This window comes from Mus pahari, chromosome 10, assembly GCF_900095145.1.
Source record: "Mus pahari chromosome 10, PAHARI_EIJ_v1.1, whole genome shotgun sequence".
NCBI classification, from domain to species: Eukaryota; Metazoa; Chordata; class Mammalia; order Rodentia; family Muridae; genus Mus; species Mus pahari.
The window spans coordinates 95,929,688-95,946,561 of NC_034599.1; the positions used below are offsets into that span (position 1 = coordinate 95,929,688).

Here is a 16,874-nt window from a genome sequence, read left to right on the forward strand (position 1 = left end):
AGGAGGAGGAGGAGGAGGAGGAGACAATCCCAAAGAGCTTAGGGACATGAAGTACCAGATGAAAGGGACCATTTAAGGACCAGAACAAAGGATAAAAGCGCCAGAAGACATGCCATACATATCCCAGGGCACCAGATGTGTAGAGAAATCCCTAAAAGCTTCAGGGAAGGAGAGAACGGCTTACACACAGGGATGTGCGGCCAGAATCGTGTTTTCCTCCGTGGCAGCAATGGGAGGAAGATGGTGAATATGGGGGTGGGGTGGGGTGATTTCCAACCTAGACTTCTATACTCGGCCAAGCCTTGGTTGGGACAACTGTGTGAGGATAAAGATACCTTGGGGACAGAAGAACTGGCTCAGCAATTCAGAGCACTTGCTGAACTAGAACAGAGGACCTGAATTCAGTTGCAAGCACACACATGAAGCAGCTCACAATCTGCCTGAATCAGCTCCAGGGGATCCAATGCCCCTTTCTGCCTCTATAAGCACACACATGGCACATACACACACATGGCACGCACACACACACACATACACACACACACATACACACACAAATAAATAAGGAAATAAAAGTATATTTGTTTGTTTGTTTGCTTGCTTGTTTTATATGTAACAATAAAGAATAAGAATGTAACCATTCTTATTCAAACCACAACAACCATACACATTAAATAAGTAAATAAATAAGTAAATAAATAAAAAAAACTTTTATTTATGTGTGTGTGTGTGTGTGTGTGTGTGTGTGTTTAAAGGTGTTCTGAATCAAGAACAGCTTCTTTAAAATTTGCTACCTGGGGGCTGGAGAGATGGCTCAGAGGTTAAGAGCACTGGCTGTTCTTCCAGAGGTCCTGAGTTCAATTCCCAGCAACTACACGGTGGCTCATAACCATCTATTCATAGATGGGGATCTGATGTTCTCTTCTGTCGTGTAGCATACATGCAGGCAGAATACTGTGTATATATAATAAATAAATAAACCTTTAAATTTGCTCTCTGCACGTCTGTTTTTAGGGATCCTACAAGACAAACAGAGAAAGATGAAGACAGAGTCCAAGAAACACAGGCCCAAAGAGAAATTAAGGGGACCCTGAAATAACGATGAAGGGGGGATCTCAAGGAGAATACTGTTGGGTGGAACCACTGTCTATGGTCTCCAGGGAATGTACCACCAAGACTGAGCAGGCCTGACTTTGAAGTGGCAAAGCTTTGAAACTTCAAAGCCTGCCTAGAGTGACATACTTCCTCCAGTTAAGGCCACACCTCCTAAACATGCCCGAAGAGCACCTCCAACTGGGGCCTAAATACTTAAGCACAGGAGCCTCTGGGGTCCATCCACATGCAAACCACCAGAGATGGAGATCCCTTCAGCTCATACAGGGTCTCTCAGTGGGTGCCCAGGAAATATTTGAACAAATATATGAGATGTGTGACAGAATAGATGCCCGGAAGGGTGAACAGGGGAGCGGCTGTGATTCGTAAGTGTCAATGCTCTTTGTGTTGAAGGCTATGTTTCTCTAAGGCCACAGAAAACCCAGGAAAGGCTGAGAAGGGAGAAAGGGTCAAAAACAAAATTGAAGCTATTAATCTGTTTTCTAAAAGATCTGGGTGCTGGGAATGGTGTCACACATTCAATCCCTGCACTCAGAGACAGAAGCAGGTGGATCTCTGTAAGCTCGAGGTCAGCTTGGTCTATGTAGTAAATTCCAGGCCAGCTGGAGCTACACAGTGAGATTGTCTTAAAAAAAAAAAATCTGGGAGATGTCTATCCCTGAATGAAACCTTGTCCCGAACACTACCCTGTCACCAATACCTTACCCCAGATCTAAGACCCACCCTCTGAGCACTTACCCCAACAGCTGAGATGCCCAACACTAGGGGGCGCTCTTCCATCACAGTGGCCCTGTCCTCACCCCTCCCCTGGGGGAAAAAAGCAGAGGTCCTTTTCTATAAAGTCTGGAACCCCAGAAACTCCTCATGTTGGATGCAGCTTCCTGTCACGGCTAGAGCGTCTTCCCGGACATCAATGGCTCATCCACTAAATCAGCATCCACCATTCTTAGTTTCACAGCAAACAGAGGAGTCAGGGGCTAAATTAATCTCTGTCTTAGGCCTGAAGAGCTCTGGGCGCCCTTCTTCATCCTCTGTGTGGCAGCCAGCTAGAGAATAAACTAAAGGGTATCCTTCTGCAGTTTCTTCTTATATGCCAGCATCCGTTTGCCATGTCTTCCATGCGGAACTAGGTTCGTGGCTGGTCTGGCCACATGTGCACGCACATGGGGAAGGTAATGGAGCAGTGGGCAAAGCTCCTCTCTCCTTACCATGTCCATGGATAACCCCACTCCCTGCAGCATCACCAGACTGAAGACCCACAGAGGGGGGCCAGAGGCTCAAGGAGTCCATGCAGCCCGGAAAGCCCGGCTCCTTCGGTTGTAGGAAAGCTACTCCATACCTTCACAGACACGGGGGCCTTAATTCACAAATGCTCCATCGGTTGAGGATTTAACCCCGAGGACACAGCCCCTTCCCAGCTACCCTACGTGAGCCTGCTGGTCTGAGGCCTGGGAAGAAAAGGAGGAGGTCACAGTGATGGAAAGGTGGGCTTGGGAGATGGAATCTAAAGCAGAGGTAGGGGCCATGAGAATGAGCAGAGAGTGTGCAGAAGGAAAAAGAAACACACAGAAGGCTCTTGCTTGGCTCTTCCACCACTGGAACAGAGAAGGGTTGGTATTTTCATCTCTGTGGCACTTACATCAGCTCTTCTAGTGTTTTGTTTCTGGCCCTGGACACTAGTCGGCTTCCTGTTCCCATAACCTGTCAAGTAGAGTGTCAAGGGAAGCTGGGAAGGGGAATTTCACAACCAGCTGGTTTCCTTTGATGTTGCCACGGGAGCTCCAGAGTCCCTCCCCCAACCAACCAACCATTTGGGAAGTAAGGAAGCCGGTCTCTACTGGGTAGCTCAAGGCAGGGGGGCTCCGCAGAGGACCTGCCCTCACATTCCAGCAGGGGGCTGGGAGGTGCAGCCGCCTGATCAGGATGAGGAGGGAGGAGAACAATTTGCTAAGCCCAGAACACACCTCGGATGCAACCACACCCCTGTGAGCTGAGCTCTCCAAAGCACTGGCTTTCTCTGAGAACTGGGTCAGCTTTGCAGCTATCCCCGGGCAAGTTTCCAAACCCCAGCAAGTCCCCGGAGTCACCCGGGAAGAATCGTTACCTGCAGGGGGTGGGGAGAGATCAGGGAGAGAGAGACTGAGGTGAGTTAGGACGCTCCTGCCTCCCTACCAGGGTCTCTCTCTCCCTGTTCCCAGGGAAGATGGATGTGCAAGCAGGCTGGCCACCCCGGGGCCCACCTGTGTTTAAGCTCCCCTGGGACATTTGAGACAAGGCCACGGTCTCAATCCAGCGCCCTGTAGAGCCAGGTGTGGCTGCCAGCTCAGGCAGATTCCACTGAGGCCTCAGGTCTGACCTTGCCTCAGAGGCCCCGCCCTTTATCCTTCCTGCAAAGAGGAGAAAAAAAAAAATGTGTGTAAATTCTACTTGAGACTCCCTCCCCAGATTCTGTCCCTTTGAGCCACATACCTAAACTGATGCAGGGCTTGTTTTGGACTGAAGCAGGCTTGCCCACCCCCAAAATGAACCTTTGGATTCTAGCTGCCTTAAATTGGCCCCTTTCTCCAAGTATCTCAGGAATGCTTGTTCCGTAAAACATCTTGTTAGGTGTCCCTTCAGTGAATCCCAGGACTGCGCCATATGGCCTTTCCCCTGATTTTGTAACGCAGAGCATATGTGCCCGCACCTAGTAGGTGTCTCTTCACCAAGGGTTTCCAAGAATGCTGCCCATGAAGTCAGGACACCTGGGAACCTCTTCTCTAGTCTTTGTCATAGGCTCCTACCGCAGCTAGCGGGGACAATGGTGTGTGTGTGCGCGCGCGCACACGAGCCACAATTTCTCTTTGTAAGGTAGCCTTTAGCTTGGGACATTTGTTATTTTCTCATCTGTGTCGGACACAATCAGGATCTAAAACGCAATAACTGGATTTCAAGTAAAACATATACACATTTTTCTTTGTTTTTAGACTTTTCATTTTATCTTGCATGTATGAATGCTTTGCTTGCGTGTATGGTTGAACACCACATAGTTGCCTGGTACCAGCATAATTTAGAATTGCCTATCAGATCCCCTGGAACTGGAGTTACAGATGGTTGTGAACCATCAGGTAGGTGCTGGGAACTGAAGGCACATCTCTAAAGGCAGCAAGGGCGGTTAACTCCTAAGGACCCGCTCGCTTTTAAAGGAAAGCTTTATGCAAAACTAGCCACATCCCTGACTATGGAGTTTGAAAGGTTTCTTGTCCTTGGTCCCCTCCAGCAAACTCGGGAATTGAGAACGCCGAGGGAAGGACCTGGCCGGCCCGCAGCCGAAATTGGTCCTGATTCTAGGTGGATGGGGCTGAGGAATGCACGCTCTAACCAGAAGAGGGAGGAGGAGGGGAGTCAGAGCAGCTAAGCTGGAGGAGTCTCCTGGGAAATAGAAGAGTCCAAATGACAAAGGAGTCTATTCCACACTAAAAGCCAGAGAAGCGGAAGACAAAGAGGGTTGGCTAGGTGTAGACGAGGTGGAAAAGACATTGGAACTGGGGACAGGTAGGTGGAAGCAGACTCGCTGCATTGTCAGGTTACGGAGCCCGGATTCCGAAGACCAAGAAAAGAGACCTGGCTTCCTCGGTTACTCTCTGTGTGACCCTAAATTGCTTAAACTCTCTGAACCTTGGTTTCTTATTTATTACAGAGATGATGAGAGCACCGTCGGAGGGTTACTGGAGTCGGATGGCCGAGTAAAAAGCAAGTGGTGACCCGCCGCTTGTTTGGCTTAAAGATGAGCGGAGTCAGGAAGGAGTTGGACCGAGTGCCCAGTGAGTGGTTGATTCATTTGGGTAGTGGGTTAAATCCACCAGATTTTCAACCCAGATTCACACACTTCCTGTAGAGGCAGGATTGAAAGAGCTGGCCAAGGTGTTTGTAAACAATAAAAATGCAATTCAAAGTTTGCCGCTGGGGGGTGAAATAGTAGGAGTTAGGAAAGAGGCTGGGCAGCTGCGGGCCGAAACATCGCTTCGCCTGCAACACTGTCAAAGTTGGGCGGATGTGAACGGCTTTGCAGTCCTCCCGCCATCTCCAAAACGCCACAGACTCCTCCTGCAGCCACCATAGGGGCGTGAGAGGCTTATCCCTGGAGTCGTCCCTCGGTGCCTGTAGGAATGGAGGGTGAGAACCGGGTGCGGGAAGTGGTGGGGCGATCTTGGGACGAGTTGGTTAAGACACTCCCAACAGCTAGGACACAAAGCAGGGTGGCAGGGAATGCCGCACGGCCGCCAAAGCCCAGAGTGGCAAGGGGACAAGGCTGAGGCCAGCCCAGCGGCCAGCCGCAGCGCCGCCTCCCGGGAGGAAGGCGGGGGCTGGGCCCGGGAGCGGAGGGAGGCGGAGAGCGGAGGAGGGCGGCGCGCTGAGAGGTTATTTGTGGTTCGCTTTGATCCCGAGGGGGAACCTGAAACTCTCACATTCCTGGCATAGCAGCCGCCTCCAGCGCGGGCTGACCTAGAGGCTGCGCACTGGGGCGCGAGCAAGCAGATCGTCGGCGCCACCGACTAGTGCGCACCTCCGTTGCCGACCGTACCTAAGCCGAACCGGGTCTGCGTGCGCCGGCAGCCGCGGGCCGCAGCGGTAAGCAAGGTGCGGGGCACTCCGGGCAGTGTGCGAGGCCGGCGGGGACACTTCCCAGCGGCACCCGGACACCGCGATCAGTCCGACTCTTTCTGGAGATCGGAGCTGGGATGGACGAACCTCCCCGGGAGCGGAGCGGGGAGAGGAGACTGTGCACCCTTTCGAGCATCGATCTTGGGTGTCTAGCCCAGGCTGCTCGCGCTTTTGTGGGGGTGAGGACACGATTCTCCGACCCACTGGGGCTGGAGGAAGGACAGAAGTGTTTGGGAGTGTGCGTCTCGCGTACGGGGCAAGTGAAAAGCTGCGGTAGGCATATCTTGCTGAATTACGGGGTCACCGTGGTTGCTTTGTCTGGATTGGGGATACAGGTGGCTTTTACCCTCAGCTAGCTCAAGAATTCCTCTTTGTCTTCCTTGGAAAATCCTCTCCGGAGCCACGAACTGGCTCTCACTTAGAAAGAATGCAGCCTGCTGTCCAGTCCGGTGACGTCAGCGCTGAAGTATTTGGAAAACAAAGAGGGTTAGAGAGAGAGGCGGACCCGCGATGCTAAAAGACCTCTCGCGGTTGCGGGTTTTGCTCGCCCGGGGCGCTCGGGCAGCCACCGGTGCTAGTGGTCTGCCTCGGTAGAGGTGGGTAACGCGGGGACCCTGGACTGGCCTGGTTGACTTGGAGACTAGCGTTGGTTCCTTTTGCTGGAGTGAGCCCAGGCCAAGGCCAGAGACGCATGTTTGCTTAGAAAGGTGGCTGGTTTTCCGAGTGCAGCGCTCCAGAGCAACCCAGGTACAGCGCCCGCGTAAGGAAGTTGATTTTTAGTAACTGCTCATATATAAGTATTTGAAAGATTGTGCATCTAGGGGATTCGACTGGGACGTTTGTGCGATGAAAGGCCTCGGAAATGTTCCGTGCTCCGAGAGTCTGGCTCATAGTTGGCGCGCCTGGAATCTGCAGAGAAGACTCAGCATTCCTTCTAGCCGCTCCCGGATCCTCCTTAGCGCGAGTCAGCCCAGACAGTGATTAACTTAGGACGTACCGCGTAGGAAAAGCTGCGTGCGAGCAGACTCTTCAAGTCTTACACATTGTAGGGTGCAGTGTGTGTGTGTGTGGGGGGGTGAATTCGTTGCCGGCTTGGGTAGCGTCAGGGCTCATTACCTTTCTCCAGCTCTGCCAACATACCATTCCCAAACACAGGGGGCTAGCATTATGTATGGTACAGAAAGGGGCCACCACCCCCCTTCCTGCGTCTCCCCCCTCGCCTCATAACCCCTGCAACTGGTATAGGTAGTTGTTACTTGAATATCAACGGAGATGCAGAGGGACCATCCCCTGTGTGCCTCTACCTTACACGTAGGGAGGGGCTTTTCTTTTCTAAGTAGCAAATGTGTATGCCAAGAAAGGAGGTTGGTGGTCATGGAAAATGTTTTCCCTGGCTCAGTTACTGCAAGCTCCCCTCGGCCTCCTCACCAATTCCCATGCGGCTTCTCTTGCTGCTCATCTTGCAGAATGACTGCTAAGGTCATCTGCGACTGGGAGACTCAGATTTATTTTATCAGCAGCCTTTGAGCCCAGGGTCTGGTGAGGGGGGTGGACTACCCCTGGCTCAAGCGTCTTTATTCTAAAGAGTCAATGGAATTATTTGCTGAGGGCTTCTTTCTACTGAGCTACATTCTTTCTTTGCTGCCTGCTAGTAAACTATTGCTACGTGGTTGAATTTGATGGACGCCTGTCCTACAGTCGCTCATGAGATTGCTTGGGGTAATGGCTGACTGCTGGAGACTGTGATCTGAGATAGCCTTCTGGTTTTCTGTTGAATACCTGTAGGGTCAGTTAAATCTCCATAAATGTTACAATGATAAGCATTTGCCAAGGATTTATAGCATAGCATAGCAGGCGCTCAGCTTTTTACATTTCAACTCCAAGAGGCATATATATATATATATATATATATATATATATATATATATATGGCAAACTAAGGATCAGAAGCTCAGTAAATAGCTGAACCAATAGATGGCCATATTGGCACTTGCATCTGGACCTGTGTAAAACCACCCACCTACCCATCCCGCCTCCTCCTTCATCCAGAGTGTTCCTGCAAGTGCCCCTCCCTCCTTTGTATGTGCTTCCATTGACTGCCGTTCTTTTTTGTCTCTTAGGTGCTCTGAGACCAGGTGCCTGCTGGCCATTGTCTAGGCAGGTGTGTGCAAGCCAGAGAAGCATGAGGACACTGGAAGACTCCTCAGGGACAGTCCTGCACCGCCTCATCCAGGAGCAGCTGCGCTACGGCAACCTGACAGAGACTCGCACTCTGCTGGCTATCCAGCAGCAGGCCCTGCGGGGTGGGGCCGGAGCAGGGGGCACGGGGAGCCCCCAGGCCTCCCTGGAGACCGGAGCACCCGAGGACAGTCAGGTGCTACAGCAGGCCACCAGGCAGGAGCCCCAGGGCCAGGAGCATCAGGGTGGAGAGACACACCTGGCAGAGAGCAGGCTGTACCGGCTGTGCCCACAGCCCAGCAAGGGAGAAGAGCTGCCCACCTATGAGGAGGCCAAAGCCCATTCGCAGTACTACGCAGCGCAGCAGGCGGGGTCCCGGCCGCATGTTGGGGAGCGGGATCCTAGAGGAGGGGTGTCGGGAGGCAGCCGACGACAGGATGAAGCTCTGCGAGAGCTGAGGCACGGCCATGTGCGCTCCTTGAGTGAACGGCTTCTGCAGCTGTCCCTGGAAAGAAACGGTGCTCGGGTCCCCAGCCACATGAGCTCTTCCCACAGCTTCCCTCAGCTGGCCCGCAGCCAGCAGGGTCCCCAAGCCCGTGGGCCCTCAGCTGAGGGCCCAGAGCCCCGCGGGCCACCACCTCAGTACCCACATGCTGTAATGGCTCAGGAGACTGCGGCTGTCACTGACCCAAGATACCGTCCCCGAAGCAGCCCACACTTCCAGCATGCTGAAGTCAGGTAACTCCAGATTTCTTTCTAGTTCGGTCTCCCAGGAAGAGAACCCCAAGGTCATATATATATATATATATATATATATATATATATATATATACACATACCGTGGAGCTCAACTGTCATGATCCCAATCCCAGGGCACCCCTACCAGCTCCTGGGGCTGTCTGATCTAGATCTACCCTCTTGGGGGGAGCTGGGGGCTGGAGAGTAGAGGGATTTAGCTGATCCAGTCGTGGTAGCACACGCCTGTAATGTTTAGGTGAGGCAGGAGGATCACACACTGACCACCAGCCTGGGCTAAGTAGTAAGACTATCTAAAACAAAAAGAAACTGACATCATTGCTTTAACTCAAAATATACATAGTACTGTCTAGAGCATGCAAATGAGGAGGGCTCCCGGGGGATGTGAATGGAGTTCAAAGGTGAGCATTTCTTTTTTCTAAGAAAGAACTAATTAAAGACAATAGGAACCCTTACCAAACTTCTCCTGAGTTAAGTAGGCCAAAAGTGCAACTTCTTGAAGGTTTTTAAGAGAAGGTGGACATTTTTGTTGTTGGCCTCATCATTGGGAGGTGTTGCTATTGAGATTGAAAGAACTAGTCGCTGGGCCACTTCTGTACAGCTGCTTTGTCTGCCAGTTAATTACTTACTAGGTTTTCCCTTGTGCTTATGGGCCTAAATGAGTGAGTGAGTGAGCTGGTGTGTGTGTGTGTGTGTGTGTGTGTGTGTGTGTGTGTGTGTGTGTGTGTAGGCTCAGGATGCTGTTGGACCAGAGTAGTGAGTGACTTGGCTTGACTGAGTGTGAAGTAAACTCTTGAGTTTGAGTGTGTGTGTGTGTGTGTGTGTGTGCGCGCGTGTGTGTGTGTGTGTGTGTGTGTGTGTTGGAGGGCATGATATGATTGGCTCTTAAGAGATAACAATACTAGCTTTAGAGAATGGGTCATTGGAGCTAGACTGGGAGCCCAGTGAGTACAAGCAGGAAGCCAGATCACTGCAGGAGTCCATGTTCCTAGAAATGAGGGGCTGCCTTAGTCATCTTTAGCAGCCCCTGCACCTTTTCCAGAGAAACAGGCACCATTGCTGTTATCTCCCTTGGGGTGGGGTGAGGTGGGGCTCCAAGGAACCTAACTGGGGGACCCTCTGGGTTCAAGGTCCATGTGTGGCTCACTTTCACCCATGCTGAATCCTTATTTGGTCTCTCCATTTCCCACCAATTGGTTTTCTTCTCTCTGGAAGAGAATAGTGGCCCTGGGCTAGGGGAGACGGGGGTGGAGCCTCGTGGGTTTACTCCTCCAGCCTCCACCCCCCAGACCCCCACCTCGCCTCCCTTCTCAGGGCGGGTCAGGAAGAGTTTATTCTTTTGGACCAGCCCTATTGAACCCTGCCAGGAAAAGATAATATCCAGGCAAGGAAGTGGGCTGTTTGCAGGAGAACAAAAAGATAGGGAGGAGGGCAGTGGGAAATGGAAGAACCAGGAGCACGTGTGAACGGAAAGAAGTCATGGCCAGTCTTCTCTGGAGCTAGATCATTCTTGAAGAATGTCAGTTGTGTCTGCCTGGCCTGTGGTAGGGAGGAGGGGGATAACAATTATCTGAGGCCACCCTAAGAAGGACCACACTTGGCAGCGAGGGAGAGTTTAGTCAGTCCAGTGGCAGCCCTCTTCCCTGTGCTCCCTGGAGCTGATAGGAGGAAAAAGGACGGACAGGCTTTAGGGACTGAGTCAGGGGCTCAAAGAACAGGGGAGCAAGCCATAGGCTTGAGGGGTGATTTTGGACACTGGGGATGACAGGGGGCATGAGAGACCCAGAAGTGAAATTCAACTTCCAAGAGGCTTCTAGAACATTCTTCGTACAACTGAGGAAGGCAATTGTGACACTTGGGGGTCACAAGGCCCCCAGAAAGGGCCTCTGGCTACCTGGGCCTCACTCTGTTCTCTAAACATAAGAGTGTACGGATGTGTTACACTCATGGCCAAGGGCTGAGAGAACACGGTCCTGAACTCTGCTGTGGAGCTAATCCAAGGGTTGCCCCTTAATGGAGGTGATCGCCATCAGAGATGGAGACTAGACAGTCGTGGGTGAACCCGCTGTCACCGGCCATTCGGTCAAGCCTGGCTTCTGTGGCCATAGACCCTTGTGATGTAGCAGACACAGGTGATACTTGGCAGCCACAGCACTGGTCCTGCTGAAGGCCTAGCAGCTGGAGCTGAACTCTGTTCCCCCTGGCATCTGATTCCCTGCTCTAACCTTAGCTGGGGTCTTTGAAAAGAATTTCGGTAGTTGGGGGTAGCAAGACCCTAGAAACAAAGAGGAGAAAACTCAGGTGAGCTGTGTTAGCTGACTTGGCTTACCTGCTAAAATCCACTAGTAAGCGCTCCTCCCGTGGCCTGGTACTCTGTGTGGCTCCCATTCCCAAAGATCCTTCTATCAATTCAAAAGGTCATGAGCGCTGTCTTTAAAGGTAATAGTCAAGCTGTATTTGCTTAGGACGACCCAGGTTGCTTGGGCTAATTCCTAAGACAGCTGTGAACAGGATGAGCTCTTGGATGCAGCGCCACCCTACCCCACATCTGTCCTGCTCTCTGACTCCTGAGTCTTAGGCACATATCTTGTGGCACAACCCCTCCCTCTGGTGGCTGCCTAACACTGGGGAGGCTCAGTCACTGGCCATAATAGCCAGGGTGCACTGTTTGTCTCCGTCTCTGAGCTTCATTCACCTCTTCTTTCCCAGGATCCTGCAGGCCCAGGTACCACCGGTGTTCCTCCAGCAGCAGCAGTACCAGTACCTGCAGCAGCCCCAGGAGCACTCTCCACCCCTCCATCCGGCAGCTCTGGGCCATGGTCCCCCAAGCTCCTTCAGTCCACCTGCAGTGGAGGGACCACCCAGTGCCCAGGCCACCTTGGGCAGTGCCCACCTGGCCCAGATGGAGACTGTACTGAGGGAGAACGCCAGGCTGCAGAGGGACAACGAGAGATTGCAGAGAGAGCTGGAGAACATGTCGGAGAAGGCTGGCCGCATAGAAAAGGTGGGGACTTCGAGGACACTCCTGGGCGGTGGGCAGTGCAGAGGGAGGCAGAGGGGCGGGAAAGCCTATCAGGCTGCCTTTTGCACCACATTCTCCTCCCTCCCCCCCCCCACACACACCCCAAGCTGACTCCAGACAGCTGAGGCCCAACCAAGAGGCCTGCCCTGATGCATGAGCAGTTGCTGGCCAGTGGTGGTTAGAAAGGACTCATTCACTAGCTTCCTGCACACTTGTACCCTTGCCCTGCGCAGCCCCTCCTGTGGACACCTCCCACAGAGAGCCCTTTGTGCACCCACACAACAGCCAGTCTGTTCCAGGCCAACACTGGCCAAAGAGAAAGTCCCTCCTCTCAGGGAAAAGAAAAAGCAACAGCGTTGGCAAAGCAAGCCAGCCAGGAGCACGTGGAAGACCTGTGGCTTCCAAGTGGGAGGGGCAGCCACATGTTCTGGGCAGAGGCAGCTCAGGCTGGGGTCTGGCACCCCCCTACTTCCTCGGTGAAGCCTGGCCAATTGTGTACTAAGGTTCAACTTTAGCAACAGCCTCAGGCCTTCTACTTACTGTCTATCTACAGTGTTCTGGATAGGCTGAGCTACCTAGGCGCTCTCATCCCTGGTCCTTTGTAAACACTAGGCATGGGGCAGGCTGGAGGTAGCCCCGTTGAAGAGCATCTAGCCCAGGGTCTAGGCAGCAGTCTGGTCTACCTAAGAGGCTGCAGTCCTATGATGATCTCAGTAAAGCCACTGGCCTCCCCTCCCTAGACCCTTCCTGAAATGGAATTTATTGTCTGTCTCTTACAGCTGGAAAATGAAATCCAGCGGCTCTCTGAGGCCCATGAGAGCCTGATGAGGACCTCTTCCAAGCGTGAGGCCCTGGAGAAGACCATGAGGAACAAGATGGATGGTGAGATGAGACGGTTGCAGGACTTCAACCGAGACCTTAGAGGTAAGAACCGGACACGTGGGTTGGGGGCGTTGGAAAGACACTATCTGTCAGACTTTGGGAGCTCTGTTTTCGGGGGGCAGGATTCAGAATCTGTGCTGTGCTATAGAGGCCTACATTAGCCCCCATCATTGGGCCCTGAGCTGAGCTGGAGCTTCTTTATATAATCCCATCTCCCCAGCTTAGAGGGTGCAAACCTACAGTTAGGACCTGAGGGTAAAGCCCAGGCTGACATCATCCCTCTATTGTAAAACATCTTTTCTCCTTATTTGAAACAGAGAGATTGGAATCGGCAAACCGCCACCTGGCAAGCAAGACCCAGGAAGCCCAGGCGGGCAGTCAGGACATGGTGGCGAAGCTGCTTGCTCAGAGTGAGTAGGGGGCCAGCTGAGAAACCTGGGTGGGGGTACAGGCAATGAGGCCACAATGATGTGACCCCACTACCACCGCCACTCCCTTCCCCTTCTGGTTTAACCCACCCCTTGCAGAGTGGTACAGATTCACTGAATGGCTGCTGTGGGAAGGGGTGGTTTCCAAAGATGAATAGACTAGGGACTAGGGAGCCCTAACTGGCTGAGCCACACAGTATGGATTCTCAGTTCCTCCTGTAGGGAGGCCATGAAAGTCCTAGCCGTAGGACAATTAGGGTTCTTCAAAGAGTTTTCCTAGGAATGCCAGACAACAGAAAGGTGGGGGACAGGGGAAGCTGCAGGGCATGGTCCAACTGGTGAAGCTTCCTGGGATAGCCACAGATGGGTTTAGTCAACAGCTATGGTCTAAAGAAAGTTTCTCTTTAAACCAGGGAGGTCCAGGCATCCTGGAAGCTTTATAGACTAATTGATTTGTTCCTTCATTAGTGGAGCCAGGCTAAGCACCTGGCCAGCGCTGGGCTGAAGGTGAGAGAATTCATCCAGAGGATGGCAGGGAGGTGAGACAGGAGCTGAAGGCAGGAGCAGGTTTTCACAAGTTCAAGGGGAAAAGCGTTCCTGAGAGATGTACCTGAGGGTTAGGAAGCTCCTGGTGACCCTGGGAAATCTGGGGACAGCAGAAGTATGGAGGCAGCAGAGGAGGCCTCAGACACTGAGGGGAAATGGCAGACTTGTAGGTAAGAAGGTGTTCAGGAAGAATATGTATGAGAGTACTTTGTTAGGGGTGCCTAAAAAGGGAAAGACTCTAGAGAGAGGGGTTTCTGGATGCCAGCTGCCCCACCCCCTTCCTTCAGGGACTTAGAGTGCTTGCTAAGAAGCCTTTGGCAGGGAACGGGCTCAGATTGGGTAAGACCTGTGCTATCCACTACTACCTTTCAAAACGAGGTGGTTAAAGGTCTCTGGAACGGAGGTGAAGGGGAAAGGGGTGTGTCGCCTCGGGGTTTGCCCTTGGGAGTCTGTAGAAGCACCTACTGCTATGGGAAGAGAGATTAGGGGTGCGTTGGTGGGAGGGGTGGGTTTTTGGAGCCAGCCTCTGGCGGAGAAAGGAAGTCTTAGGGAGGGTTTCTGGAAGCCTGCAGAGGGGGAGGGGGGGCAGAAGCAGCCGGGAGGCGTTTCCGCTCCCCGGGGAGCGAGCTAGCGCCAGGCTGTTCTTGGCTTCTTGCTGGAGCCATTAATCTCGCAGCCGCGGGTGACCTGGATGCCTGGCATTCCAGAGCCTCTGGGGCTGTTCCGCTCCCAGCCCGTCCCCCCTCCGTTCCCTCCCCTGTGCGCCTGACAGTGGCGCCCTTCGGCCCCGGCGGCGCCCAGCCTGGCTTTGGGAGGAGAGAGTATGAATACAAAGGGAGGCTAGGACCTGAATGTGGAGAGCTTGCTAAGTAGGCTCAGCCTCCCACCCCCAACCAAGGTATCTTAAGAGATTGTACGAGGCATCTGGAAACAAAACACAAACAAACAAACAAACAAACAAACTGGATCCACAGCTGGAGGAACCAAGAAAAACCATCGCCATTCCTAAAGGGTTGACCTTTTCTTCTGGAGGGTACAGAATTTCCCTATAACTGGCTTTCCCTTCAACGAGTCGTAACAGCAGCCCCCCAGCTCTGCCTGTATTGTCTGGTTTGGGCCTTCAGGAGCCCACTCTGAGGCCTGACATCTGGTGCTGCCCGCTTCAGACAGGACAAGTGTTGCCTTGGCCTGGCCCAGGATACGGAAGTGTCTACCTCCTAGTACTGCTAGGTCTGGAGTGTGGCCTGGGCATTATTCAGACAGACACACGCTGTAGGGCTAGTGGGTGAGAGAGGATGCTGCTTCCGGGTCCGAACCTGGCTTCTTCCCTCCACCCCACTCACCAAAGGCAAGCCAGCGGAGCATGAACAAGTCGTGTTAAAGTATCGTCGAACGGCCCCGACTTTTCCCTCCACACCGAAGAGTGAGGCCAGCTAGGCCGATTGCAGCCTTCGGAAGGGCAAAGGAGATACCCTATATAAGGCCTCTACATACTAGGGCCATGTCCTAGCCACACATAGCCCAAAGAAAGTTAAGTTTCTTCTGAATTCGAGAGCTCAGCAGCTGAGTGTGACCTTGTTAGTTACTGTTTTGGATAATGTAGAGCAATCCACTGTTGCAGAAAAATCTCACTGATAAAAGTTTTGTTCCACAACCCTGTTCCCTACGAGTTCTCCAGAGAAATAAGCAGCCATTCTTGGTCGAATACCCCAAGACTCCCAAAGGGCGAGCATCCAGGTTCTTTCTTGCCTTGGCCAGGCTGGGTGGAGAGGCTCCTCTAATGTGCAAAGTGCTCTGGGGGTGGCTGGAATCTTGGACACAAGTCTTTGGACCATCCTTTTCAGTGTGATGGATGGTTTGAATTCTCTTAAGATGTTGCGTGTGGGCCCCCAGACCATGCAACGAAAGGGTTACTGAACAGGAGAGGTTAGCGTCCGTAGACTGCACTTAAAGAGTCCAGTTTGGGCCGGGCGTGGTGGCGCACGCCTTTAATCCCAGCACTTGGGAGGCAGAGGCAGGCAGATTTCTGAGTTCGAGGCCAGCCTGGTCTACAAAGTGAGTTCCAGGACAGCCAGGGCTACACGGAGAAACCCTGTCTCGAAAAATCAAGAGTCCAGTTTGGCAGGCCTGTAAGGGGAAGGACTGCGTGTAAAGCATTATAGCCGGAGCTTCCCAGCCAGCCATTTGGTGCCTATGTTTCTTCCTCTATAAATCAGGAGGCTCAAATTCCACCTGGGAGATTAAGTGTGATAAGGTCAAAAGTGCCCGTCCTGCTTGATCAACGAATGACCTTGTCACAGTGCCCTAATCTATAACAGGTTGGCGCAGTATCCTCCTGAGCAATCTAGTTATCATGAAGCTTAAGGAAAATATATTTTGGTGATGGCCATGCCTGGCACAGTTAAAACAGCTGAAAGGCCACTTTGGCTTATTTGTTTGTTCCAGCAAGAGTTATGGGGTCGGGCTCTGCCGTTTCCTCTTACCTTAGTCTGCATCTCGCCGTACGTAACTCGCAGACGTGTCGAGGGGGAGAAGCCGTCGTCACAAGTGGGCAAAGGTGGCCGCCATCACTAACCCTCTCCTCTTTAATGTCTCCCCCGACAGGCTATGAGCAGCAACAGGAACAGGAGAAACTGGAGCGGGAGATGGCACTGCTGCGTGGCGCCATCGAGGACCAGCGGCGACGTGCTGAATTGCTGGAGCAGGCTCTGGGCAATGCACAAAGCCGTGCCGCCCGGGCTGAAGAGGAGCTACGCAAGAAACAGGCCTATGTGGAGAAGGTGGAGCGGCTGCAGCAGGCACTGGGGCAGTTGCAGGCTGCCTGTGAAAAGCGGGAGCAGCTGGAGCTGCGTCTGCGCACGCGCCTGGAGCAGGAACTCAAAGCCTTGCGTGCACAGCAGGTAAGCCCGGAAGACCTGTGCAGCTGGCAGTACCAGGCAGAATCCAAGGAGTCCCTGATCTCTAGTCTTTGTCTGTCCCCTTGGAAAGTCGATTGCTCGATGTCCCCCTTGGCTGCTTGGTCCCTCTCAGGCACCTTGTTTAGCAAAGGCTCTGCCTCAAACCCTACTGTGGCAATAACAGAGTTTGGTACCTTAGTACCAGTCAGTAGTAATGTTCATGCAGAAGGCTGGACCACTCTGATCCATCTTCCCAAAATAGGAAGGAAGGGGTCTAAGCCCTGAGTCTGTGCTTGGACATAGAATTCTCTTGTGTTTACCAACCAAATAGAGTTCTGTCTCTACACCCAACTTTACCGTGTCATAGAATTAGGGGGACCGCCGGGCGTGGTGGCGCACGCCTTTAAT

The 16,874-nt window shown here is 52.8% G+C and overlaps 1 protein-coding gene across 4 annotated transcripts in view; it reads left to right on the forward strand.

Annotated features, from left to right (window-relative positions):
- Window positions 1-5,221: 5,221 nt before the first annotated feature.
- The window catches only part of Amotl2 (angiomotin like 2), a 16,125-nt gene continuing 4,472 nt past the window's right edge, over window positions 5,222-16,874 (forward strand). Inside the window, exons 1-6 of one of the 4 annotated variants that reach the window (XM_029543253.1) lie at window positions 5,222-5,268; window positions 7,878-8,673; window positions 11,401-11,695; window positions 12,493-12,637; window positions 12,913-13,005; window positions 16,174-16,469. In XM_029543253.1, the coding sequence (XP_029399113.1) occupies window positions 5,262-5,268; window positions 7,878-8,673; window positions 11,401-11,695; window positions 12,493-12,637; window positions 12,913-13,005; window positions 16,174-16,469 (1,632 nt within the window). In that variant the 5' untranslated portion in view covers window positions 5,222-5,261. Of the gene's footprint in view, window positions 5,269-5,534; window positions 5,734-6,364; window positions 6,505-7,877; window positions 8,674-11,400; window positions 11,696-12,492; window positions 12,638-12,912; window positions 13,006-16,173; window positions 16,470-16,874 lie in introns of those variants that run through there. The other 3 variants (XM_021206957.1, XM_029543254.1, XM_029543255.1) reach the window with 3 other exon arrangements.